This window comes from Tenrec ecaudatus, chromosome 16 (assembly GCF_050624435.1).
Source record: "Tenrec ecaudatus isolate mTenEca1 chromosome 16, mTenEca1.hap1, whole genome shotgun sequence".
Classification (NCBI taxonomy): domain Eukaryota; kingdom Metazoa; phylum Chordata; class Mammalia; order Afrosoricida; family Tenrecidae; genus Tenrec; species Tenrec ecaudatus.
The window spans coordinates 97,428,478-97,455,591 of NC_134545.1; the positions used below are offsets into that span (position 1 = coordinate 97,428,478).

At 50.7% G+C, this 27,114-nt stretch overlaps 2 protein-coding genes across 2 annotated transcripts in view; one reads left to right on the forward strand and one right to left on the reverse strand.

Annotated features, from left to right (window-relative positions):
- The first annotated feature begins 710 nt into the window (after positions 1–710).
- HABP2 (hyaluronan binding protein 2) lies at positions 711–25,080 on the forward strand. Its single transcript, XM_075534570.1, has 12 exons — positions 711–738; positions 9,443–9,553; positions 11,004–11,111; positions 12,650–12,766; positions 13,726–13,845; positions 14,299–14,470; positions 15,658–15,755; positions 17,700–17,946; positions 19,179–19,321; positions 19,902–20,036; positions 22,688–22,833; positions 24,916–25,080. The coding sequence occupies exons 1-12, from the start codon at positions 711–713 to the stop codon at positions 25,078–25,080; spliced, it is 1,590 nt and encodes a 529-aa protein (XP_075390685.1).
- A 571-nt stretch (positions 25,081–25,651) lies between these two features.
- NRAP (nebulin related anchoring protein) overlaps positions 25,652–27,114 on the reverse strand; it is a 75,555-nt gene continuing 74,092 nt past the window's right edge. Inside the window, exons 42-43 of the mRNA XM_075533669.1 lie at positions 26,498–26,629; positions 25,652–25,753 (exon numbers count right to left, since the gene is read on the reverse strand). Of these exons, the coding sequence (XP_075389784.1) occupies positions 25,652–25,753; positions 26,498–26,629 (234 nt within the window). The remainder of the gene's footprint in view (positions 25,754–26,497; positions 26,630–27,114) is intronic.

The following is a 27,114-nucleotide window of genomic DNA, read 5'->3' on the forward strand; positions in this document are numbered from 1 at the left end:
CAAACCCCATCCGAACCTACGTGCTACACCATCGTCAGGAGGTAAACGAGGCCGGGAGTTTCCATAAAGACTGCAGTCTTGGGAAGCCGGCAGGGCAATTCGACTCTGTCTTTGCCGGCAACCCCCCAAAGAGCTAGCTGTCAGCCTCAAGGGACTACCGTCACCTGAGTGTGAATTCTAATCCTTTCCCAGCTGTGTGACATCAGGGAGATGGCCTGACTTCTCTGAGCCTCCGCTTCCTTATGGTCTTCATGAGGTAAACAACAATCTCCATACAAGCTTGCTAGAAACCCACCCCACGGTAACCCGGAAGATAACCAAGAAAGGCCGATGGAGTAGGAGTGTCCTACTCTGTACCACAGGGGGGGGCGGCCATGCGTTGCCATCAGCCACCGCCATGGCAAAGCTGCTGTAAGGATGAAATGCAGCAGGGGTTGGCCCCTCCTGGCCAGCGCTGTAACTGACCGTATTGCCAACCCCCATGCAGACGGTGCAGCAGAACAGAAGGGGGCCTCTCCAAATGGACCCACCGCTTCCTTCCAACACCCCGCTCACAGCTACAAACCCCAGAAAGCTCCCAGTGCCCCCAGTGCTGGTGTGAGGTCCTGAGAAATCTCCCCTCTGGCAAGGCGGAGCTCAAGAAGCACCCTGCTGGTACGGGGCGCCCGGACTCACCTCGCTGTCTTTGTGTTGCTTTCCAGTTCTCCGTGATGTCCTTCCTTGCATCCCTAGACCCAGGTAAGTGTCCTGACCTCCCGGGGGGCCTTCCATCACCCACATCGAGCTCTGAGATGGACGAAAGGGGACCCAAGCACAAGTGTGTGTGTGAGGAGCCTCAGAGTTCAGTTGGCTTAGGGTGTCACAGACCCCTCTGAAATTCGCCCAGAAATGTGTGCACACACAATGCCCAGACTGAGGACCCCAAGGAATGAACTGCTGCTGGAGTTGAACTGCTTCCTCTTACAAGGGGGCCACGGGGCCCAGGAAAGGGGGAAGGTGGCCAATGTCAACCCAGCAGCAAGTGGCTGAGTTTAGTCGAAGGGCCAAGGCAAAGCCAGGCTCTGAGAGAGCTGCCCCTTTGTTGAGAAGCCAGCGCTTCATCAGGAGGTGGGATTAGTGCCCAGCAGGCAGCCCTGGGCTGAGTGCCCACATTGGTCCCCTCCGCCTGCTCATGACTTTACTCAGTACCCCACATATCCACTGCCCACCAGCTCCCAGCCACATCTGCAGTCATACACACACAACACATAGCACACACAAACACACCACACACCATCCACAAACACATCAAAAACACACCGCACATTTGCATCCATCACTGGAAGTACACAACACACACAGTAAATATGTACACAATGCACTACAGATACACAGCACACCTGGCAAACACACTGCACAGTACACACAAGCACAATACAACCAACCCACACACATGCACAACACACCAAACACACAATACATTTAGACCCAACGCAAGACACACAATACGCACAGCACACAACACATTGATAAATGACAGACTTGACAAGCAACAACATGCATAACAAACAGCACACATGAACACGTAAATACAATATCCACACACTCCACAAACATACCAAAAATACAAACTCCAAACTTAAAGCCATCGACTCGAAGCCTACTCATAGCGACCCTATAGGACAGGGGTTGAACTGACCCCGTGACTTTCCAGGACTGTGACTGTTTATGGGAATAGAAAGGCCTGTCTTTCTCCCACAAACACACCCTACACAAACACAGAACACATCCACACAGAGCACATGACAAGCATGCAATTTATGTAGTCAATTGATACACAACACGCACGACAAACACACAATACACAGTACCCACAAATAATACACATCCAACACATACACACACATAGGACACACCAAACACACAGCACACATAGACACAGCACACTTGGTGAATACACACACACACACACACACACACACAGAGTCACAAATGTCTCCCAGATTGCCCTTCTCTCTTCTCTCTGCTCCGTCTGGCACCCACAACCACTCTCCTTCCTCCCAGGTCATCTACCCTTTGTCTCTGACTCTAGTCCAAATCTCTCTTGGCTTCCCTGAACTTATGGAGGGGCCTCACAACTCTAGCAAGGGCCTTGCTGGGACAGAAGGTGCTCAGGGCAGGGTCTGGCATCCCCTTCGGGTATGGCGTGGCCTGGTCACCTGCAGTGGACAGTAGAACCAAGCAGGCAGCACGTACAAACTGGGCGTAAGATCAAACCTTGCATCAAGGATTTATTCCGAGTGAAGACAATAACTGGGCCACATTCGATATGACAGCCAGTACTCTCCCCTTACAAAGCTCTGCATGGGGACGCTGACCTGTGTCCGCTCAAGGAGAGGGGTGCCAGGTCTCAGTCCAGCTCGTGTGCTCAGGGGACACTTGTGGAATCAAAAGTATATGTGTGTGTGTGCCATGTATCTGTCTTTGTGTTTATGTATATGTATATATGTGTATGAATATGAGTGTGTGTTTGGGTATGAGGATGTGTATGATTATGTTTGTGTATGTTTATGAGTATGGGTGTAGGTGTATGTATATTAGTATATCTATGTATATGTGTGTATGCATGTGCATGGTATGACTGTGTATATGTGTATGACTGTGTATATGTATATGTATGTATGTATGTATATAGATATGAATAGTATGTATATGAGTATGTATGTATATGTTTATCTATATGAATATGTGTATGAGCGTGTATATGTGTGTTATGTATATGAGTATGAATAGTGTGTGTATGAGTATGTGTGTATATGTTTATGTATATGAATATGTGTATGAGCATGTGTATGTGTGTATGTATGTATATGAGTATGAATAGTATGTGTATGAGTATGTGTGTACATGTTTATGTATATGAATATGTGTATGAGTGTGTCTATGTATATGAGTATGTGTGTACGAGTATATGTATGTGTATGAGCCTATATGAATGAGTATGTGTGGGGGGGTATGTATATGTTATGTCTATGAGTATATGTATGTGTCAATGTATGAGCATATGTATATGTACAGGTATATTTATGTGACATATATATTTGTAATTATCTATAGTTCTGTGTATGTTTGATATTTATATAGATGATTGACATACATCATCATGGTATGTGGGTTTTGAGAGGACCTGTGGTTTTCCTAAAAGCAAAAGAGAGTGTTCAACTCAATAGCCTACTGCGGTTCCTAGGAAAGCACATTGCAGCGAGCCCCACACTGGCGGCACGCCAGCCTGCCTGTGGGGCGTCCTGACAATCTCCAAAGTCACGGGCTTCTTGAGCCGCCCACGGCCAGTCTCCAGAAGCAAAGGCTCAGGCTCCTTTGGTGGTCTGGGGTTGTGCTCTGGGACCCCAGAGAGACAGAGCTGGAAGCTCTGTGAGTTCACACAGTGGGAGAAGCAGAGGGACCAAAGCTCAAGGAGCCCCACCCTCTTCAAGCCTCTGAAAGCAACCACACCCCTGCCCTATGGGGAACCTTATGAGGAGTAAGAGGCTCTTTCATCCCAACATATGTTCCCAGAGAGTTGTAGTAGAAATCGTTGTGACTGAGTTTATGACACCCCTGGAATTGTGCAGTGAGCAACCTGAACAACTGTAAGAGGTCACCAAAGAGAGAATAAATTCATTCCATAGGTTTATTGCCTGATTAAATAGACCAGATGGACTTGCCCATGAGAGTTATCTGAAAGACCAACTGCAACATCTTGGGTGACAGTGAGTCCCTCTGTCACTAGAAGCTGTCAAGCAGGCTGAAAAAAAATATTCGGTAGGGCCTGGAGAGTACTAATTTAAGCATCTTGAAATTCTAGGCTCTAGAAAATGTCTGCCAGTAGCCACGGATGGTTTGGTGAGGGGATAAAGGTCACCAGAAGCGGGCCACCCCAAAACTCTGGGGTTTCCCAGAGGCCTCCGTCTGAAGAGCAAGGTGCCTTGTAGAAGCTGGGCTCTTCTGCAAAGAGCCAGTTAGGTTTTGAAGACATCCCTGTGATGTGTCTGATTCATGTCACATGGTTGTGCTTTGATGGCATTTGTCCGATCCCTGCTGGCTTTCGACAAGCGTGCAGCTAGAGAAATGCCGCGTCATGTCCACGGTCAGCTGCTTCTTGGGTTGGTCCTGCTGGAGATGGCGTCTGGTGAGAGTCTTGCTGGAGCAGGAGGTGCCCGGGCAATGGTCCCCAGGGGGTGATGGAGGAGGTGGCCATCAAACAGCTCAGCCTCAGCCCGACTCCCCAAAGCAGGTGATGCGACAGCCGCCAGCCTGCAGAAATGCCTCTTCAAAGCTCGTGTGACTCTGCCCAGCAACGCAGGCTAAGCCATCCATCAGCTGCCCTGTCACCTGCCAGTGGGTGTCTCCGCTGGGCTTGCCCCGACAGCCGGATTGGAAGCGTCAAATGCAGGTCGACCGGGCCAGGGTCTGCCGTGGGTCCTTGGGGGAGCCGTCTGTATGGCATGATGGATGACGCCAACAGGGAGGGCATTCCAGGGATGTTTGTTCCGTTCCACACATCTGGCGAGTTCTTCAACTGGAGCAGCGGCGGAGTTTCCTTGGCAGGAACTCTGGAGCTTTTTCCGAGAGGCCCTAGGCACGGACGGTGGGCATCCTGGACCAGGGAGCGGGAGCCAGTGCTGAAGATTCCCGAGCGTGTGTTACAGCTGAAATCCCAAATCCACGGAGTTTCACGACATGCCAACTCACAAGAGGGCCCCGGGCTCACAAAAGGGCCAACTGCACCTGGAGTGGCCTTCTGATGGTGCTAGCCTAGCTGGCGGTGATGCTCTCTGCTTCTGCTTTCGTTTTCAGTGACGTGTAGACAGTGACACCGACATGGCAGGATTTTTGAAAAGGTAAATAAGGTGGTGTGTATACCGTGTTTATGTCGTAGTGTCTGGGACACAGAAAATCAAGCCTAACTCACTGCCATTGAGTCAAAGATTCTAAGACGCGCCATCTCTGGGGACAGAAAGTTTCATCTTCCTCCCATGGAGCAGCGGGTGGTTTCGAGCATCTGACGTTGTGGCCAGCAGCCCAACGCATCAGCCGCTGCACCACCAGTGAGAAGATGCTCAAGACAGATTGGCCCAATGCTGCAGTGATTTGGTGAGCGCTCCTCGTTCTTCCTGATGAAGTCTAGAAACAGACCCCGATAATTCGCCAAATGCCTAAGAAGTGCTTTTTATACCTAAGACAGCGTTTCCCTCCACCGCCCCCCCCCCTCTTTTCTTGATCTCCCTTTTCTGTAGACTGGGTAAAATTTCAAACCATCTGGTTTGAAACCTCCAAGAGGTTCCCCACAGTCTGTGGATGGAGCCAGATCTCTTGCCCAGCTCCGATTCTTCTCCATCCAGGAAAACATTTCTCGGCTCTTAGGAACCTCATCAGGGATCCTCTGTGAAACACTGTTGCTGACTGAAAGGGTGGATCCTCCATTCCACATCCCCGCCTAACACACTCCCCCCAAAACACCTGGACTTAAACCATTTGTCATATATATAGACTGCTAGGATCCACCAGCGGACCTATGGGAGAGAAAAATGGCCATCTGTCCCCATAAAGCTGACAGCTTCGGACAGACAGTGGGTAGTTCCAGTCCAGCTGATGGAGTCACTGTGAGTCAGAAACCCATAACACAGCAACAAGCATGCAGAGCTGACCAGGCACATTCCTCAAGTACAGAGGACCCACATTTCTCATCGCTTCTTGCCTGAATTCTCCACTTACTTGGGCCCGGGGTCTCGAGGGTCAAGCACGCAGCTGCTAACTCAAGGATCAGCCCTCTGAACCCACATGCTGCCCGTGGAAGAAAGACGGGGCAATCTGCTCCCACGAAGACGTACAGTCACGGAAGCCCAATGGGGCAGTGCCTCTCTGTCCTGTCGGGTCGCTCCGAGTCAGACTGGACTTGGTGGCAGCGAGATGTAGGTGGCAGAACAAAGCAGATGGGCCAAGCTCCTTACGAATCCCGAGAAAGCGATGGAGCCATCCGACAGATTCTACAGCCAACTCATGGGTCTCCACACGATGGCAGCCAGGAGAAATCAAACCCCGTGGCTCAGTTCATTGTTACTGCAGAATGCAAAACCATCTCTTCTTAAATTGTCATTTCAGAGGTTGGCAGTTGAGGCTGAGCTCAGCTGGGCAGTTCCAGTCTGGACCAGGCTCAGCTGATCTTGGCTGGGCATGCTCAGTGTTTGCCTGCTGCTGCTGGGTTGACTGGTGACAGCTTTGGCTGCTCTTGGATGGCTCTTCTCAAGGGTTTAAAGTCTCCACTGGGACCCCCAGGTGGTCTCTTTCTTCTTCTCCTGCAGAAAAGGCAAAACTTGTCCACGTGGAAGTTACAGGAGTCCAGGAGAGAGGAAAGACGTATGCACGGTTTTGTAAGGCCCAGGCTGGCCTCTGAAAGCTTGTCTTTCTACCACATACTGTTGGCTAAAGCAAGGCCAAGGCCAGCCCAGGTCCAAGGGGTTGGGAAGTGGACTCTGTCTCCTGGTGAGAGGAGCTGCAAAGTCACGTTGTAAGAGGTGTGGACACAGGGAGGGGTGGAGACTCTAGGCCACGCTGTAATTCAATCCTCCACGTTCTGCACTGGGTTTTCAATCTTCCCAAGCTGCCCCGGGGCTCTGATGTGGAACTTGAGGTTTCCAAGCTTGAACTTGGTCACATTTTCTCCCCGCCCTTTCATCTCCTCCCTTGGCTGGGCTTCCTCCCCATCCAACCCTGCCTGGAGGAGGCCCTTTGAGGGTAGACAACACAGGCAGTCTTATTTGTATAAATCACCACATTCCCTAATGCCTTCCTGCCAGGGCCATAGTACTGGACCTCCCATAGGTCCACAAGACAGGGCTCTCCAATAGTCAGTGGATTGGGAGAGGCAATACCAGCTTTGAATCAGAGAGTGGAGACACCCTCTAATACCTCAAGGCAGTGGTTCTCATCCTGGGGGTCATGATCCCTTTGGGGGTCAAACCACCCTTTCAGAGGGGTCACCTAAGACGATCGGGAAACACAAATATTTCACAGTATATAATTACATAGCATTTTGTGACGAATCACTAGACTTTCATGATGTAAAATTATGTTCAATTTGTCACATTAAAAATACATCCTGCATCTCAGATATTTACATGACGATTCATAACAGGAGAAAAAATGACAGTGATGAAGTAGCAATGAAAATAACTTTCTGGTTGGGGGGGTCACCAAACATGAGGAGCTGTGTGAAAGGGTCATAGCACGGGGATGGTGGAGAATGCTGTACCCTGGGGGTCCCCTCCTTCTGATCGGGAGTAACGAGCTAATGTCTAAGTGTTATATCCCGTTGTAGTTTCCCTGCCAGATGGCAGCCCTCCTCAACAAGACTGGAGGCAAGTCACAATCCTCCAGCAGGCACCGCATCCACCCCCTGTCACCTGAGAAGTCCCAACCTCCCACGGACATAAGACTCCTTCCCATCTCCAGATGCTTGAAGTCTTGAGGCTGAAAGATTGTGATTCTAAGTGGCTGAGGCACAGTTGGCTGGCTTGAGCCTCAACCGGGGAGAAATGATGGAGACAAAGTGTTGGGTGCTTATCTAATGAACACCTGTTGGAAAAGCAAACACCAGGCTGCTAATGAAGAAAGCAAGCAAGAAAGAATGGAAGCGATCACCCCATCACCACACCTCGCTCGCTCCCTCAAATGTCAATGTGACATCTTTCATGTCAAACTCAGGAAAACATCCTCTTTCTCTCTTGCTCCTCTCTCACTTTTCGCTTTATCATGTGTGTGAGATGGCAGGAAACTTTATTTGCTCCCGGAAGACAATGGCCTTATCTTCAACCCAGATCCTCCTCCCTGGCAAGGTGGCCTCCTCCGGGAGCATTTCCCGAGTGGGAGAAGCGGCAGCTCGGAGCAATAATGAGCAAGCAAAGGGAGTCTTCTTGACTTGATACTGTGATAAATGAGGTGACACCTTGGCAAGGAACCAGAGTTGGTGTATTCAAAAAAGAAATGAAAAGAGAGTTCCATTTTAATGGGAAATATGAAACAGCCATTGTGCAAAAAGTCGACTTTTCAAAAGCCAACGAGATAAAGACTATAGCGGAATGACTGAGCGCCGAGGAAGATAATGTGGTTGATAATCAGACGGAGGTGCAGTGCCAGCCTCCAAGCCATCAGCCGCTCTGTGGGAGTCGCCTTTTCAAGTCCGCTATCTGCCTTTGCTCCTGCTTCATTGTCATATGCATCTCTGGCGGCCTTCCTACAGCAGCCCCCGCCACCCTCCAGCCAGATACGGGGAAAAGTCAGCTTAACTTTCTTTCAATCCCCAACTTCTCTCCATGAGCCACAGGGCTGCCAGCGTCGCCCAAAGCCCGGAGACCAAGGAGTCCGAGCCCTGCCTTTTCTCACATCTGTTTGTCCTGCCCAACCGACACGAGGTTGATGACCGTAGGCAGCACAGGATGCTGTCGCCGAGCCAGGCCCTTTCAGAGGGCGTCCTTGGGCAGCTCCTAATGAGCAGGCTGGAGAGTCAGCAGAAGGTTCGCATGGATGCATCCAAGGCGGTGAGAGATGTCAACTGAGGCCGTCTAGCTCGTGTGGTTTCGTGATTATCTAGAGATAATCTGCCTGACTTCATCTTCTGCCACTCATTAGCTGTGTGACCTTGGACAAGTCATTTAACCTGCTTGAGTCCCAGGTTTCTCAACTTAAAACAGAGATGATCCTGGACCTTCCAAATTGTCCTGCGGCTGAACACAGGGCCTGGTCCACAGGAAAGGTTGCATCTGTGTTCGGGGTGATGTCGTGGGTCAATCTGTGATCACTCTTGGCTACAACTTGGGAGTCATTTGGTGCTGTGGCCAAGACGGAAGCGGCCCTGTGCTAGGCCTTCATGAAAGCGAGGCCCGAATGAGCAAAGCCCCGTTGAGAAATATCATCTCTAGAATCAACCAAGAAGACATTCACGTGCCACTGGATCTGACTCTGGGTAGATCACACATAAGACCTGGAAACCTCCTAGACACTGTTCCATGTCTCCCTATTCACAGGTGAGACCATTGAGGCAGTCCGTGGAGACTTTGGACAAGAAGACACAACATGACTTGTCCAAAGTCACAGGTCATGGAAAGCCACTTGACTTAGCCTTTCCATACCCAATAAGGGGCTCTTGAATCTGCCAAAGGCCAACACTGCCCTGCGGGCCTCCCATCCCTCAGAGGAAAATCCAGGATGTTCGACCCTGACCTTGCTCCTCCCACCCATGCCTGACCTGCCCATCTGTCCACCGGTGCACGGGGCAGGGACAATAGGGGATTCCTCCTTCAGGACTTTGAACTCTTAGGGAAAGAAAAGCTTTCTATTAAGGAAACTGTTGGCTTCTTGGGGGCTTGTGGGGGTTTTTATCTTACTGTTCCCTCTTTCCCTCCAGATTGGACCCCTGACAATTATGAGTATAGCGAGGAGTATTACGACCAGGAGGAGAACGCCACCAGTACATTTACCTACTCAGAAAACCCTAATTGGTACTACACAGAGGATGGTTCGTATGAAATCTGATTCTAGAGGTACCTCCCACGAGAGGCAGCACAGGGGGAAGGGAATTGATGCAGGGCCATACGCAAGGGCATCTCTATTCCTGCCTGACCAACACTGCCTGGGAGGTCTCACAGAGACAGTTCCAAGCATCCCTTCAGTTAGACTCCTTCACCCTGCAGCCTGGGGAGGCTCACAGAGACCAACTCTCAAGTGACAGATGACGTGAATGAGGCCCAAAGGGGAACAGACTCGGCCAACGTCCCCCGGTCCTCTCAACCCAGGTCTTCCTTTGGGTTTCCAAGTCGTGTGTGCCTTCCACAGCCTGCCACTGTGAGTCCGGGTCAGGTCAAGTACAAAATCATGCCGGGCTTTGTGTGCAGCTCAAGACTGGAGGCAGCGGACATCAGACGGCGCCATGAGATGCGGCGTGGACTCGCTTACCTTTCTACCTCGGCTCACCTCCATTGCCCTTTCTCCTCTCACACAGCAGAAGCATGCCTAGTGCTGATACGTGTGTGTGGTGGTGGTGGGGGTGTTCACGCACCAGGTGCCTACCACACTCGTGTTTGTGGCTTTGCCACCCAAGCAAGAAAGACAGGGAGGAAAAAGGGAAGCAGGGCCCAAGCAGAGCCATGCTACTATGCCAGGAGAGGAGGAAGGGAGGGAGGCTCTCAGCCACCGGCATCCAAGCTGAGTGAACTGTGCAAAGTGGCCCAGAAGGCAGGGCCAAGATATGGGTTATCGGGGGAACATCAGAAGGGACCATCAAAACAAGAGCCGGGCCCAGGGATCCTGGTCCCTGAACCAAAGAACAATGAGCACGAACAGAAGGATAGAAATTCCCAAAGGGAAGAGCCATTCAGACAGCCATGAAAAGCCAAAGGCGCAGATGAAATACGACAAAAAATCTAACTGAACAAGTAGTTGAAGAAAGATGAAGGGCCACCGGGTCACTTCCTCCTCGCCGTCGATCCCCCTGTCACCCTTTGGTCTTCTCTCCTGATGTTCAGAAAGCTGGCGTTTCACTGGGGGCGGGTGTTCTTTCCTCACTCTTGACCTCCACCCCCCGGGGCCCTGGGAGTAGAGGAGGTCTCCAGGCTTGTGAAATGCCTGCAGCATCAGAACAGCCCCGCAGCACCCCCAGCGAGACAGGGCGGAGGCGTGCACTGATGGCGGGAAGAGGAGTTTCTCAATGAGCAAGGCCCCATCCAAAGCCAGGCCAAGGGGAGACCGCCCGAGGCCTTCCCGGCAGTGCTCCCATGAAGCTGAAGTGGGCTCTCTGCTCTCGGAATTGTAGTTTTCCTCGCTCCCTAAGCACAATGGATGTTCCCGCTGCTTCTCTCCACTCCCTGGCTGCAGAATTTCTCTCGCGCTTGAGGCCACAGATGGAAGCTGGGTGAGCAAGCGGGGCCTCCTGCGCATCGCCAACACTGACTTCTGCCCGTGTGTCTTAGATCCGTGCCAGTCCGACCCTTGTGAGCATGGCGGGGACTGCCTGGTCAGAGGTGACACCTTCAAATGCAGCTGCCCGCCCCTTTTCTCTGGGAAGAGGTGTCAGAATGGTGAGTGCCTTTCCCCCAGAGTCCCTGCTCCCTCTGAAATGGGCAGGAGGCAGCTCTTCCTCTGACCCCTGGGGTTTAGGAAAGGAAGGTCCCTCAGAAAGAGTTGTGGCTGCACCTATGGGGTCGCATATAGCGCATTCCTCCACCTGGTCAATGGCAGCCTCCCTGAATCCTCATCCCAGGTGTGCTACATGGGATCAGCGGGTCCATTCTACGGGTAAGACTGAGGCTAACAACGCATGAGGGCTGGACTCTGCCCAAGGCGGATTCCAAACCCAGGACACTTTTACAGAGTGCTGAGACCAAGAGCAACAAAGCAATCAGACCCTCTGGTGAGATAGCAAGACAGGTCTTAGGGCATAGAGAGGCCAAAGCAGTGAGAGAACGGAAGACCAGAGGACCCAGGCAGGGGACTTGCTCGTGGTCACTCTGCTAGTTAGGGCAGCAGGCATTAGCACCTGGGGCCCACTCCACTTTTCCCTGTCATCCTTCCTTGCGGGAATCCTAATCACAGCTGTCTGCCTCGGGAACTTTTGTGGGCATAGTAGGAATCCAGAGGATAAGGCACAGCACTAGAGCCCTTGTGCACTACTTACACCCCTAGAGAGAACCTGCATTCTGTTCAACCGAACAGCCGTCTCACTGGGGTGAGGAGGTTGTTGTTGATAGGTGCTTTTGCATCGACTCAGGCACATGACTCCTAAAGACCCCAAGTGTGCAGAGAAGAGCCTGTCCACAGACTGCAGCCTTTATGGAGGCAGCCCCGTGGGAGAGACGGGAGGGATGGTGATGGTCCAATGGATATACAAGGTCTTCTGGTTGGCTTCTTTTCTCTGTACACTCTTCGTTGGTTACTCCAACGGCCACCCCTTTAGTTCCTCCAATACATGCTTCGGAGATAAATGTGTTGGAGGAGGCTGTCAGGGTTAACAAAACAGCTGGGAAAAAAAGAATGAGGGTTCACCCTTCCAATCCTCAGATGAAGCATCTATCTGTCAAAGAAACATGAAGTCTATGAGATTCAAAAGCCCAGTCATAGCTTTACTTGTTTATTTAAAATGTAAAGGGTTTTATTTTATAACGACGGGACAGAAAAAACAAGAAGCATGGGGAGAGATGGGGTTGCAATCACCAAGGACCTCACGAGCAGAGCAAAGCCTGGCCTGATGGAATGGAATGTTTCAGGACCATGGACAGGGGTCTCCAGTCATCCACCCACTCTCTCCCTCAAGCATCGTCCTGGTACTGAGCCTATAAGGGAGTCCCTGGATGGTGTACATGGTTAATCTGGGCTGAGCAGTTTGTCAAAAGGTTGGAGGTTCAAGTCCACTCAGAGACACCTTGGAAGGCAAATGCGATGATGCTCTCCTGACAAACACAGCCTTAGAGGCCTGTGGGGCACAGTGAGGGTTTCATGAGTTGGCATTGCCTCTGTGCCTTCATGACTGTGATCTACAGGTATCCATCCCTCTAAGTAAGATGTACCTTCAAATAATGCCTTCCTTCTTTGCTCTCCTTTCTCTGTGCATGTTCTATAGTGAAAAACATGTGCAAGAGCAGCCCCTGCGGCCGGGGTGAGTGCCTCATTACCCAGAGCTCTCCCTACCACAGCTGCGCCTGCAAGCACCCTTACACGGGCTCAAGCTGCACCACCGGTAAGTGCTCCCTTTCATGCCAACTGTTCACTTCCCTGGTCTGTATGTCATGCTGGGCTGCTAAGAATAAGGTCAGTAGTTTAAAGCTCCTAGCCCGCTCCATGGGAGAAGGAGGAGGCTTTCTGCTCCCATTACGATTTACAACCTCAGAAGCCCAGAGGGGCAGCTGTACTCAGTCCTCTATGGCAGTTAGACCCTGCTCCATGGGGTAGCTGTGAATCAGAGTAGACTCAGTGAGTTTGGTGTGGGCGTTCATCAGTATCTTTATTTGGGCTTCTGCATCCTCCTGGGTGGAAGTCTGGATGCATCTGGTGTTGTAATGGGAGCCAAGATGCCCTTTTAAACCAGAACTTTTTAAGATGAATCATCCCCGAAGAGCTTAGTGGCAAATGACTGGCAGGTGTCCATTCCCATCCCAAAAGAGTTGGGGTGGGCCCTGTCTGGGAATCAACAATTATTAAGCCACTGCAACGAAGTAGACACAATCCCAAGAGAGTTATATTCCTCTCATATTTTCTCACCAACACCACAAAGGAGTGTTTCACAGACAAAGAAACTGATGTTCTGAGAGGTTAGATAAATAACCCGTGGCTATTAACCAACTGGCTAAATCATTCATGCCTGGTCCTGGAACTAGCAAGGGGCAGAGTCACATTTCAACCTAAATCAAGAGTGTCTTCAAAAGTCTTGTCCAGCCCGTGACTCTGGTTAATCCTTGTGGAGGGATCTATCTACTCTTTATGGGTGACTGTCACCCATGTTGCTTCATGCGTGCTTGTTCATGTTCTGAGAGTCCATGTGTACATTTACTCGGATGTCAGTGGGTCAGGGTGCCCCTTTGGAGATTCGCCTTTTAAGAAAGGATGAGCGCCAGGAGAGTCATTATCTCCTGGTCATCCTAAATGTAGTTTCTACTCTTGCTGAAGAGCCTGCCTGCCCCCCGTTTGCTATGTCTACAGTCATTCCTGTGTGCAGGCCAAATCCCTGCCAAAACGGTGGTACCTGCTCCCGGCACAGGCGGAGATCCAAGTTCACCTGCACCTGCCCTGACGAGTTCAGGGGGAGATTCTGTGAAATAGGTATGAATCCGCATCGGAAACCCCGGCTTCCAGGGGCCCCTCTGGAATGTGTTTCATTGGCGTTTTGTTGTCAGATTACAGTTCAAGTCCAGTTCCCCAAACGTGGCCACTTCCCACCTAAGGGAAGCAGCTGTGTCTGGCTGCGTGGGGGAGAGAGGAGTAGACTGGGATGACGCACAGGCAAATGGGACACACCAGCTCAGTCACGGGGCTTCAACCTTCCACCAATCCTGGTGTGAGCCAAATGTAAGGAACCCTCCACCCACCTCCTCCTCATTTCATGTTAGATTTACGGGGATCCCATCAGGATACCTTCTTTCCGTGACTTTGCCGTGAAAGATCAGAGGGCTGAAAATGTTAGACGCACTCCTCTCAGCACTTGATAGGCCAGCACTCTGGGGGGCTGTGTGCCAGTGGAGGGGTGTTCCCGCAGCCCTGCCTGCTCTCTCCAAGGTCCTGACGACTGCTATGTTGGTGATGGCTTCGCTTACCGGGGGAAAGTGAGTAAGACAGTCAACCAGCACTCATGCCTTCACTGGAACTCCCACCTCCTCCTGCACGAGAACTACAACGTCTTTATGAAGGACGCTGAGGAGCATGGGATCGGGGAACACAACTTCTGCAGGTAAAAGAGCTTCCTGCCCAACGTCTGGATCCGGCCTCTTTACCGTGTAAGAACCTCGTGTTACCTTTCTCTGCTCCCGGTTGTTGTGGACCAGCTTAGAAATGTGAGTCCAGACTCACACACTCATCCGTTTTCCTTCTAGATGACCCTACTCAGGAGAGTAGAAGTCACACTGCTCCAACAAACAACCCGACCAATGCCAGTAGCTCAAAGACGCCCACGTTCATTTCTTGTCGATGTTAGCATGTGTAGTATGGGGTGACAGGGACCTGGGGCGGCAGAGGGGGGACTCTGCCCTGCAAAGTTACTCAAAGCTGTGGGGGTGGCAAGGAGAGCCCGGAGAACGGAGCAGGGATGGGCACTATTTGGCAGCAAGCTAGAAGCGACCCATGTGTGTGATCTTCACGCACATTTCATTGGTCAGTAGTCACATGGCCTCACACAACTTCTGGGGAGAAATATCTAGGAACCATCAGAACATTTGATGGACATCACAGTCTGACCCAAGGATTTCCAGGTTTCCCCCCAGGAAGGCGACTGTCTTCCCTCTCCCTGGTGATGACTTTAGTTGCATCTTCTGCTTCAGCAGCCTCAAATCTTGCAGATGGCCCATCCCACTACACTTGGGCTAACTGAGGTCAAAGGCATACATGCATGCTTTTATACGAGGGGCCAAGGCTCTTTGCATAGCTTTCAGCAGAAGTGGGGGTTCCCTTGAACGAAGCAGAAGTTACCTTCCACGTCATTCCCCCAAGCTGTTGGCTTTACGAAGCTGTCTTCGCGGTTGCCCTCTATGATGTTGTTCTCGGAGATGCTCAAGCATGGAATTATAAGTTCAGGCCACAGAGCCCCGTTTTCAGCATGCCTCTGTGGATAAGTCACTTTCCTGACAAATACGGGCCTTCAATGGAGGTCTCCTTTGTTTTTAACACCCTCTATGATCTGCTCTGTAGACTTGTGCAAGGCCACGGCACTTCTTCTTTTCATTAGAATTCATGTCTGGAAGTTGAAGGACTTGTCCACAAAACTACAAGCACTCATCTCCCCAGCCCAGGCTTGCTGGTCCATTAGAGAGCTCAATGGCATGTGGTCCCCAGCAGCTGTCTACCATCTTGGTGTGTGCCAATGAGGTCCCGGGGGTGTGCCGAGCCTTGGCACAGATTTTGGTTTTGTTTCTATTTCTTCAGGAATCCAGATGGAGATAAAAAGCCCTGGTGCTTCATCAAAGTGAACAGCGAGAAGGTGAAATGGGAGTATTGTGACGTGCTGGCCTGCCCAGCCCTAGGTGAGGCCACAGCAGCCTGCGGACCCAGGCCATGGGGATGTTGATGCTCCGTAGATGGCTGCTTTGGCATCTCATCCCTCTCTTCTCTACCCCCCAACTGCACCCACTTTACCAATCCTCAACCCAGGGGCAACCCAACTCCCCGACTCCCCTGCTTCCCTCTCGGGATGCTGAGCATGGCCTGGATAGACGTGTAAACTCAGACCAAGTGGCCTACGGTAAAGGCATGTTTTCTAACTCCAAGTCAGGGCCCTCGGCAGGTTGCTACTGATCATTTGCTGTTTGCTAGGCATCCTGCCAGGCCGTGGGCAGACAATGGTGGACAAATGTTCGCTGGGCCCCCACAAGCAGGGAAAGGGCAACATGATCTGAATTCCAGACTCACAGCAGGCTGCCTTGGACCACCTCTGTGTGGGTGCACCCCCTCAACTGAGTCACGGAGATAACCACCCTGGAGAACTCCTCTCCAGGCTTTTGCCTCTCCAGCCCCTCTATCTAGAACACCCCACCCCAGGTGGTTTCTTGTCCAGAGCCAACAATTTCCTGAGACCCAACTAAAATGTGCCCTCCCACCCAGAAAGAAGTCCTTCTTGTCTCCCAAATGAAGTGCTATCTCTTCTACCTTATACTTCCCAGGGAAGAGTCAACCACCCAGCCAGCACTCTGTCCTATGTGTCACGTTTTTCAGGGAAGATAGCTTAGCTCACTGATTATGCTTCACGTAGACACTCTGACCGCTCCACACCTACACACACACACACACACACACACACACACACACAGGAGCTCTGGGGCTACAGGAATTACAAGCACTCTGCTGCTAAGCAAAAGGTGGCCGATGCAAACCCACCAGCCATTCCATGGCAAGGACATGGGCCTGTGGTTTCCATAAAGACATACATCCTTGGAAACCCAGTTCTACACTGTCCTATGAAGTTCCTTTGGGCAAGAGTTGACTCCAGGGCCATGGGGTTTCATTTTGAGTGGCACGATACATAAGCACTTGGCTGCTAACAAAAAGGTTGAGGGTTCAAACCCACTAGCAGCACCATGGGAGAAAGATGGGGCAGTCTGCTTCTGTAAAGATTTTATCTTTAGAACCTCTGTGGGGCAGTTCTGCCCTATGAAGTTGCTGTCAGTTAGAATCAACTTGATAGCAGTGAACATCTATCTGCCTGAAGCACCCAGAATACTACGGGCATGTATGCAAGTACCCCTCTCCAATGTCCAAACTCACTGCCACTGAGACAATGAGCCCCATAGGGACACGGTACGACAGAGTAGAACTACTCCCCGGGATTTCTGAGACTACATTTTCTGGGGATAGCCTCATTATCCTCCTGGGGAGAGGTGGATGGGTTCAAACTTGTGACTCTGCACCTAGCAGCCCCAAACTTAACCCACCATGTCACCAGAGCTCCAAATTCAGGACTAGCTAAGCACGTATACGCCTGTGTTCTAGGAGTGACATGCATTGGAATAAGGAAAAAACAACATGATTAATCCTATAGAGCCGCTGTTCTCAATCTGTGCATCAAGACCCCTTTGGGGGTCAAACAACCCTTTCACAGAGGTCACCCGAGTCATAACAGTGGCAAAATAACAGTGATGAAATAGCAACAAAAATAATCTTATGGTTGCGGGGGTCACTACAACATGCGGAACTGTATTAAAGGGTTGCGGCATTAGGAAGGTTGAGGAACACAGCTATAGACTCACAGTAATCAATTTATTCAGCTAATACTAGCTGAGCACCTACTACGTGCAACATCTGACTCTGGGTTCAGCAGCTTACCAAGTGTCCAGAGCCCAGAGCCTGTGCATGAGAGGCTCTGGACACTTGGTTAGCTGTTGAACCCATAGTCATATGTCGCTATAGGTCTTTGGGGGCGGGGCTGGAGAGAGAGTGGGTAGCTGTGATTGGTCTTGAATGTTGTCCCACAGACATGGTTGATGCAGAGGGAAGCCCCGCGGAGCCCATCGGCCAGCTTCCAGGGTTTGACTCCTGCGGGAAGACTGAGAGGAAGCTGAAGAGGATCTTCGGAGGCTTCAAGAGCGTGGCGGGCAAGCATCCGTGGCAGGCGTCCCTACAGACCTCCCTGCCGCTGACCTACACCATGCCCCAGGGCCACATGTGTGGGGGGGCGCTGATCCACCCGTGCTGGGTGCTCACTGCTGCCCACTGCGCTGAGTATGTCCATTGGAAGCAGAGGCCGGGCGACTCGGATGGATGGGGGTGCTCTCCTTTCCCCATGAACAGCACCTTGGTAGCTCAGGCAGGACCAGGGGAACCTGATTTTAACCCCTTGGACCAACAAATGACTCATTCAAACCAGAGAGAAAATAGCTCCCACGCTTGCCATGTCGCGGGGCTTCTGACTTCGGCACCTCAGGACAACCTGCTGGCACATGGTTCCGACTTTTCTTTGAGTTTCTAATTCCAGTCTCCCCAGTGCCTACACTAGGAAGTGCTCTGAGCCCCAAAGTGTTCATTGTGTTCAAGAGGTTATTGGATTGTCATTCCCATTTCATAATGAGGACCCTGTGTCTTGGAAAAGGTATTCACCTTGCCTAAAATCATGCGCAAAGGAGGTGGGAGAGTAAATGGTGCTCCTAGATCTGCCTGCTTCTAAAGCCCATGCCCTTAACCTCTTCGAAAAGGAAATAATGTGCTCCCCACAATCTGAGGTCATCACTGACGAGCCTGCTGGGTCTGGCACCTTCTAGTCAGCCTGCTGGGGGCGTAAGAAGCAAGTATCCTCTGGGGCGCACCAAGACTTGCTAAGTTCACAGTCCAAGTTGGTCCCTCAAAGCCCGCATTTTGTAAGCAATCTTGAAAGTCTTCTAAGACAATGGTTCTCTGCCTTCCTCATGGTGTGACCCTTTCATATAGTTCTTCACGTTGTGATGACCCCCCAACCATAAAATTATTTTCATTGCTAATCCATCACTGTCATTTTGCTACTGTTATGAATTGGGCGACCCCTGTGAAAGGATCATTCAACCCCCAATAAGGGTCTCAACCCACAAGTTGGGAACCACCGTTCTAATGCATTAAGCAATTTCTCCTGGGAGTCTAGACATCCCCTGAGAGAGGTCAACCATGTAATCATGAGCACCTCCCAACAGTGTTATTTGAGGCGACAGCCGGGTTTTCTCTAGCAAGTCCCAGGGGGTCCTGGTAGGGCACTAGGAATGCGGGAATGTGTGTTATATTTACAGACTGATTCTATTAACTAAGCGAGAAAGCTGTTGACTTACACAATGAGGTTCTTCCAGAGAGATGGAAATAGAGGTGAGGACGCAGAAGGTGTGGTGATTGGCTAAAGTCACAGAACTCCCTTAGCAAGAGCAGCGCTAGGCTTTGGAGGCGGTCGCTTGCTCCCCCGGGCTATCTCCTGAGCATCGCATCTTCCCTTCCAGCATAAAAACCAAACATCTGAGAGTGGTGCTAGGGGCCCAGGACCTGCTGAAGACAGAATTCCACGAGCAGAAATTTGGAGTGGAGAAGATCTTTCAGCACAGCCTATATCATGAGAGAGACGAGATTCCCTACAATGATATTGGCAAGTTCGTCTATGAAAGACCTCCTGGGGGATCTCGTCCTAGGTTTGCTTTCTGGCAGGTGGTACCCTTGCTATTTGGGGGTCTCTTATAGCCTCTGTGAGACAGAGAATTTATTCCAGAGCTTTTTCATTCTTAAAGGTGGGTGTGTAATAAAGGTGGGTTGTAAATAAATGTGCACGCGACTAAAATTGAGAGGAAGCGATGCTAAAAATGTCATCTTGTGAAAAAGACCACAAAACCTTGGTCATGAACCCCCCGCTCTGTCACTTCCTAGCCAAGTTCCCTTCCTGGAGCCTCAGTTCCCCATCATATAAAATGGGGAGGCTGATGCTGATTAATGCCCAAGGGCAGAAACCTCCGCAGCCTACTTCCTCATTCTTGTGTCCTCTCCAACTCTTTACCTGATAGCCTGCTCACCCCTTAGAGACTACTTTAAAGGATTGATTAGCAATTATTTCTAGCGTAGTGATTATTGCCTGAGGTGATTCTAGATGGGTTGCAACAAGCCCCTTCCAACCCAGAAGTTGGTGCCTCTTTGACCAAACAGGGACTTGAGCCCCTTTCTCTCCCTCCACGCAGCTTTGCTCAAGTTAAAGCCGGTGGACGGACACTGTGCTCTGGAATCCAAGTACGTGAAGACAGTATGCTTGCCTGATGGGCCCTTCCCCTCCGGGACTGAGTGCTACATCGCTGGCTGGGGTGTTACAGAAACAGGTAAGTCCGGCGGTGGATGTGTCCTGAGACTCAGGTGTGCTGTTTCAGACCGAGAAGAAACCCAACTGAGTTTGCAAACAAAATATATTTTCAAAAGAAAGACTCTACCTCCATGTTTGCATTCTGGTTTAAATCTTGCCACCTCCAGGAAGTCTTCCTTGATGTTTAAATCGACCCATTTGCTACTCGTGGATTCTTGACCATTATTAGGCATTGTTCCCATATCCATGGAGATCTATGTCCTTCCACAGGTTTGAAAAGAACATGGGCTTGGGAGTCGGATAAACTTGAGTTAGATTCCCCACATTGTAACTTAGACAACAGAGTTCTAGTACTCAAATAATCGTAGCTGCCTCCCAGGTATGAAAACCATGACCACTAGAAATAGCACAATTCTATAGGGACATTAATTAACGAATCATTAATTAATAATCAGCCCCCAGAGGGTATGAGCCAGGTCTCATTTATCTTTTCCTCTCTCACGGTACTTCATACAGAGCTCTACATGTAGAATCTGCACTTAAAATTTTGTGAAATCAAACTGTCGATTCAATTTTTCTGATTTGGCACTAGCTAAAAATAACACTACTTTTCTCAGAGTTCTAAAGTCACTGTGTCTTCTTCTCCAATTGGAATCCTGGTGGCATAGTGGGTTATGTATTGGATTGCTAACCACAAGGTCAGCAGTTTGAACCCACCATCTGCTCTACAGGAGAGATGAGGCTTTCTTTCTGTTTCCATTAAAATTTGCAGTCCCAAAGCCCCACAGTGGCAGCTCTCCTGTGCCCAGAGGGTCACTGAGCTGGGACTGACTCCGTGGCAGGAAGTTTGGTTTGCTTGGGTTTTGTTTTGTTTGCTTTTGGGGGGCCTTTGTTTTTGTTTTCCTTGTTTTTAAAATTTTTTGGTCTCACCCAATTGAATTCAGAAGGATATTTCAAATCTTTTCCAAATCTTCAAATGCACGTCTCCTCAAATGTTGTCCTTCACAATGGAAGGTGAGAATGACTGTAAGTAGATCTATATTCATGAAGTAACTGGGATGTAATATACAGGTTTGACAGAAGGATTTTGAGAAAGGTGATTTCTGGGTCGTTGGACTTGAGGTCAGTCAGAATCCTTGTTTACAGTTTCCTTTGGGGAGCCCTGGGGGAGTAGTGGTAATGCATTGGGCTGCTGATGGCAAGGTCAGCCACTCAGTGGGAGAAAGATGAGGCTCTCTGTTTCCAGCAAGAGTTGACATCTTGGAAACTCACAGGGGCAGTTCTACTCCGTCGTCTGTGGATGCTATGGGTTGTAATCAACTCAATGTCAGGAGTTTGAGGGTTTTTTCCACTATCAAGAACCTAACTCTCTTGACCTCTATTTTGCTCAAGTCTTAGAGGAAAATCTTATGGCGTGCCAGGTCAGAAGGATGCTTTCTTTCATCAATAGACCTCTAAGACGTCCATGTTCAAAGTCAATGACATGTTTTGGCTGAGTTCATTATCTTAAATGGGGAGAGTAGTATGCATGAAGAGGTCAGTGGTCGATCAGATTCTGACCTCCATTTGGGAGCAGTGACTTCAGTCCTAGCCACCGAAGTTCATGAACAGCACCACCATCTGTCAGTGAAGGCAAGGTGTGTTGCCAGGATGCCTATGGTGCTAAGCAGGTCCCAGTGGACCTTCTGAGAAAGGCTCAAAAATTCATTTCAGAAAACGAGCCAGTGAAAATCATATGGCTCACATGGGCTCCAAGCTGTTAGGGGTCATAGGGATGACTCAGAACCAGAGAACATTTTGTTCTCTTGCGTATGGGGCCCATGGGAGCTGAGGTTGGCCTGATGGTAGAAGGGAGAAAATGCCTGCCCTGGTAAGCAGATGATCAACAAGGACCCTAGGACACTTCATCCATCCATCCATTCACCTATCTACCCAGAATCCGTTGTGTCGGCCCTTCTGCTAGGCACAGGAAATTTGGAATTGCTAAGACACCATCCCTGGTCACCAAGACCTCATGGTCTAGCTGGAAGATACAAATGGTTCTGTGTGCTGGTAAGTCTGGAAACGTGGGTTTGGTCAAGGTTGTTACAAAAGGTTCGCTATGCTGCTTGATTACACGTTGACTCCAGCTTTGGGAGATGAGCCTTCCTGCACATTCCCAGGAAAAATCCCTTCCTTCATGCGTGGCCTTCTCCTTCCCACATCTGCCCCTCTCCGTCTCTTTGATTTGGCCAGTATATTGGTATTTTTTTCTGAGTAATACCTGTTTATATCAGAATCTGCTGTGTTACTGTGTACCACATAGATGCTCTCCTCATTTGAATAGTTGGGTTGTTTTTCATATTTGTGTGTGTATGTGTGCTCTTGGTGAAGGATTACACAGCAAATAAAACTCCCATCTGGCAAATTCACCACGACCTGTTCGTGGTCTGAATTAAATTCTTTGCAAGTGTATCAACGTTCTCTTTTGCTGTGTCCCAGTTGCTCAGTTTCTAGGACTCTGGTCTCTCTGCTTCGTTATGTTTGCTTGACAGTCATTGCTGATCGCTTGGTCTCATCATGGAGCTTTCCATGGGACACTGCGTGGGGTGTGCCACCCACTGCTGACTCCTGACCGGGCGAGGAGCGTGCTGCCTCCCACCCTGACACCTTCTTTCCTCCGCCTTGCAGGGGATGGGTCCCGCCAGCTCCTGGACGCCAAAGTCAAGCTGATCGCCAATACTTTGTGCAACTCCCGCCGACTCTACAATCACATGATTGACGACAGCATGATCTGTGCAGGAAACCTTCAGAAGCCTGGGCAGGACAGCTGCCAGGTCAGAGACTCCATTACGCAGGGCACACGTCCCCGTCGAGCTCAGGTGGTAGGCGGATTCCAATGGCCAGAAAAGTAAGGCACAGATGGGGCATCTGTCCTCTGGTCAGTCTGAATCCACATCGGGCCAGGTGGCCCAATGAAATAACAAGAGGGCTGCTTTGTCTGCATGGTCGCACGCAATTCTCATTGCACAATGGTGAGGTAGATGTCCTTCATGTGATTTCAAGAATGCTCAGACGTGTTATCTTGGATGGTGAGTAGAAGAGCTAAAATTAAACTGGGTCTGCTGGGCACTGAAGTCTTAGCTACTTTGCTCAATTGTCCTTAAGTGGGAAGAAGGAGTTTGTGGTCTCAGGACTTGGCTGTAAGTCTGAAAAATTCCAATCCAGGTGCAAAAGGGTGTGGACATGTGTATGTCCAGGTGAATATGTGTGTGAGAGAAAGAGAAAGATTGACTTGACTTAAAAAATAAGTACCCACATCGCTCTGTGCTCTCTGTGGTTATAACCAACCTAGGGTCTGCCTGACAGCGCCCCCTATGCCCAGACTTTGGGGAATTCTGAGCTGTTGAGGCCAGTGATGGACAGGGCTTCATCAGATAAAGTGACCCCAGCACCCCACCCAAGCAGAAACCCATTCCCTCTATCAGAAGAGGTCACAGCAAACAAGAAACATCCTTCTCAGCTTCCAAGGTGCTCGGCAATTTAGACTGCAGCTCTGGTCCTCATGAACCATACATCTGCCACGGAAAACCCTCCCAGGGCACATTCCAAGTCTGCCCATGGGCGGACCCTGCCTGGAAAAGGGCCCAACACTGGGATAGAAATCACAGTCATTCTCTGCAGGGTCTGTGGCTCCACTGGGATCCTCTACCCCTTCCCAAGGAGTCATAGATACCTGCGTCCTAAAACCCCTGGACAACGAGTAAGGCAAGAGATGGCAGGCTTTCCAAACCAATTGCCGTCGGTTTGAAACCTTTACTACATCACGGAAAGTCGTTCTCCACTGCCAGGTGCCCAATCTGTGAGAGTGTAATGTGTCTCAAGATCATCAGGTGGCGGCTTAGCTGAAGAAGAGAAAGCTCCTTACGATAAACTCTCAGCTGCCACGCTCACATCGCAGCCAGTGCGCCCTACTTTGCACCCACGTCCTCGCCACCCTCTTTCTCACCACTGTGAGGGATTACCAGGCCTTATGACCTACTCTTTTCATTGTACAGTCGATCATCTTCATAGGAACCTGCGGAGAGGTGAGCGGCTATTGCCACCCACCGTTAACAGTATGTCCAGCTGAGCCCCAGAGCGCACAGCTAGCAGGTGATGGAGCCTGATCTGGAATTCAGACACTCTAAGCCCGTGAGCCATACTTGCATATAGAAGTCAGGCTGCCTCTAGGCCAATTGTCCCACCCTCCTGGCCCTGTGCATGTCCCGCTGGTTCTAGAAGTGTTCTGTCCATACATTAAACCATGACACAGGTCAGCGGCCAGAACAGGAAAGTCAAAGGCCCTGAGGCTACACAATAGTAATACTTGTAATAGTGGCAATATTAGACTCAAACATGTCGGCAGTCATAAAGATGACAGAGGACTAGAAAACTCTCGTCTATGACACATAAAGCTGTACATGAGTTAGAACTGACTTCATGAAAGCTATCGTCTATCTACCTAACTAGCTAGCTAACTAGCTAACTGCCTATCATCTATCTATCTGCCATCTATCATCTGTCTACCATCTATCTATCTATCTATCTATCTATCTATCTATCTATCTATCTATCTATCTATCATCTATCTATCTATCAAGACTCAGGAGGTAGGAGCATGGGGACTGCCCAGGTCTATCTCGCTGTGTCGCAGTCCTATGGCATTTTTCCCAAACCCTCACTCACTCAGGATGCAAAATCATACTCCTGTCCCCCCTTGAGAGGCCTGGGTCAGGGGACACTGGGGAAGAGCCCTGTCATTTTCCAGCTGCCGGGTGATTCCATCCCAACACACTCGGCATCCCCTTGCAGCCAAGGGAAGCCTCCTTGAATCGGCACTGCCATACACAACTGAACACACACCTCTTTTTCCCTAGGGAGACTCGGGGGGCCCTCTGACCTGCGAGAAGAACGGCACCAACTACGTCTACGGGATCGTGAGCTGGGGCGTGGAATGCGGACAGAAGCCAGGGGTTTACACTCAAGTCTCCAAGTTCCTGAGCTGGATTCAAGCCACCATCCAGAAAGAGACTGGCTTCTAAGGTGGAGTCTTCCACTTCAGAGCCCTCCCTCCTTCGCACCCAAACAAGGCTAGACTCTATGGGCAGGGTGAGACCCTTAGAGCCCCCTGAGGGCCGTGCAGTGGAGTATCCCAGGGCCACTGCTGCCAAGTGCAGGCTCCCCGGACCAGGATTTCTCCTCTTCGCAAAACCCCTCTGCCCCTGGAGGGACAGAGGCAGAAATGATGAATTCTACCTAAAAGGTGTCACGCTTGCTCTCAACAATTGTTCTTATGGAAAATCGGTGTTCAAGAAGACGGGCTGCACTGTGGATATTGGCAGACGTGGAATTACAGACAGAATGTCCAGCCCCAATGGAAGCTGTCGGTACATCTTTATGCCTCTATCCCAGCCACACAAAGCTCCCCAGTAGAAACATGATCCATTCATTTTCATGCGATTTTTTTTTTTTTTGGACAGAGTGGGTGGGAGGTAGCATCCGGGGGTCCATGTTCACAGCTCGCCCAAGCTGAAACCAGGGAAGTGGGTCTCTGCAGCTCTTCTCCCACTCTCTTGAGCGGGGTGGGGTGGGGTGGGGTGGGGGGGTTGCCTCTCAGTACAAAGCCTTCCTCTTTTTGATGTGCAGAATCTCGGTGGCATCAGGGTTGACATCGTCCTGCTGTTTGTCACTAGCGTCCACAGCCTCTGGCCCGCCCTGCAGAAACCAAACAGAACTCCCTGAGTTCAAACTGCGCCCTCTCTACTACCGTCCCGGCACAAATGGTCTAAGCTGCCTCCTCCTTGCTAGCTGCTGTCAAGTCATTTCCAACGCAGGGTGACCCTACACAGGCAGAGTAGAGCTGCTTCATAGGCGTCTCCACGCTGACCTTTCAGAAGCTGTTTGCCAAGCTCTCGGGGGGCAGGTTCGACCCAGCAACCTTACAGCCGAGATTCCAGGGCTGAACCAAGTCCAAGACCCAAGGTCCCCAGGAATGTTGAAATCGTTCACCCTCCTCCTCCCTGCCCCTACGCCAAGAAGAAAGGATTTTCAAGGTGAGCATGAAGAGGCCGCAAAGCCAGTCTCGCATTTAGATGGGGAGTCTTTTTTTCTGAACAAAGCCGAGTCACAGCCCCGACTGCTGGGGCCTGCCAGTCCCCGGCCCTTGCTGCATCTGTAAGGAGCACACAGTCATCACAGCCAGGCCGCCCGGGGCCCAGAGGGATGCCGCCCTGAACGGTTTGCCTCTGCGGAACTGAGGGCTGCCGCTTCAGAGAAAAGCCTGCAGGAAGCTTCACCTGACCGTCACCCCGCATGGTCATCTCAGACCCGAGCAAGCAAGCACCTTGCTCCAGCTGCATTTCACACTTCTTTAGAGCCGGCTGACCTTTGGCCAAAAATAAACTTTGAAAAGAAACAAGGCCTGACCACCTGGGCTCGGGTTTGTGGCTCGCTACTCACGTGAGCGCCGCGGAGAGCCAGACCCCTGGCATTGGCCAGCTCTGCCGCCCGCCGGGCCATCTCCACCCTGTAGGAGCCAGGAGGGGTCCAGCCGACACCTCTGGTCAGGTTCAAGTCCGATTTGTACTTAACCTTGGGGGAAGGAGGGAAGCCGGAGGAAGCGGTCAGAAGGATTGGGGATAGTTTGTCCCATTTTTAAAAAGCAGCCTTGAGAGGGGGACCTTCCGAAAGTTCAACAGGAAAAATGAAATGAAAAGAGATCGGATTTTAACCTAAATGTTCTGAAGCACCGCCACATGGTGCTGCCGATGAAGGCGGGACACAGGGGTCAAATTCATCCTGAGCAGGAGGTCCCTGGCATAGAAGACCCAAGGGGCTTGGAGCCAGGGCAATGTGCTGGCTGTTCAAATCATATGGGCCACAATGGGCTGGAAGGGCTTTGGGGCAGGGGTGGGGGTGGGAAGGAGGCTGGGAAGGGAACTGATTCAAGTCCAGGGTGCTACCGATCCTAACTCGCCAGTGGCCTTGGGGAAGTCCCTTCCTTCCTCTGGGCATAATATTACTCCCGGGAAAGGCACAAAGGCTGGGGCAGGTCACTACTGCGATGCCTCGAAGTA

What these genes read in the sequence shown, in the direction of transcription:
- HABP2 (XM_075534570.1), top strand. Translation starts at nt 711, where the DNA reads ATGTCCTTCCTTGCATCCCTAGACCCAG. An exon ending in GGGGAACACAACTTCTGCAG is followed by an intron (nt 14,471 to 15,657) that starts GTAAAAGAGCTT and finishes CTATTTCTTCAG; the next exon opens with GAATCCAGATGGAGATAAAA. An exon ending in CTGGGCAGGACAGCTGCCAG is followed by an intron (nt 22,834 to 24,915) that starts GTCAGAGACTCC and finishes CTTTTTCCCTAG; the next exon opens with GGAGACTCGGGGGGCCCTCT.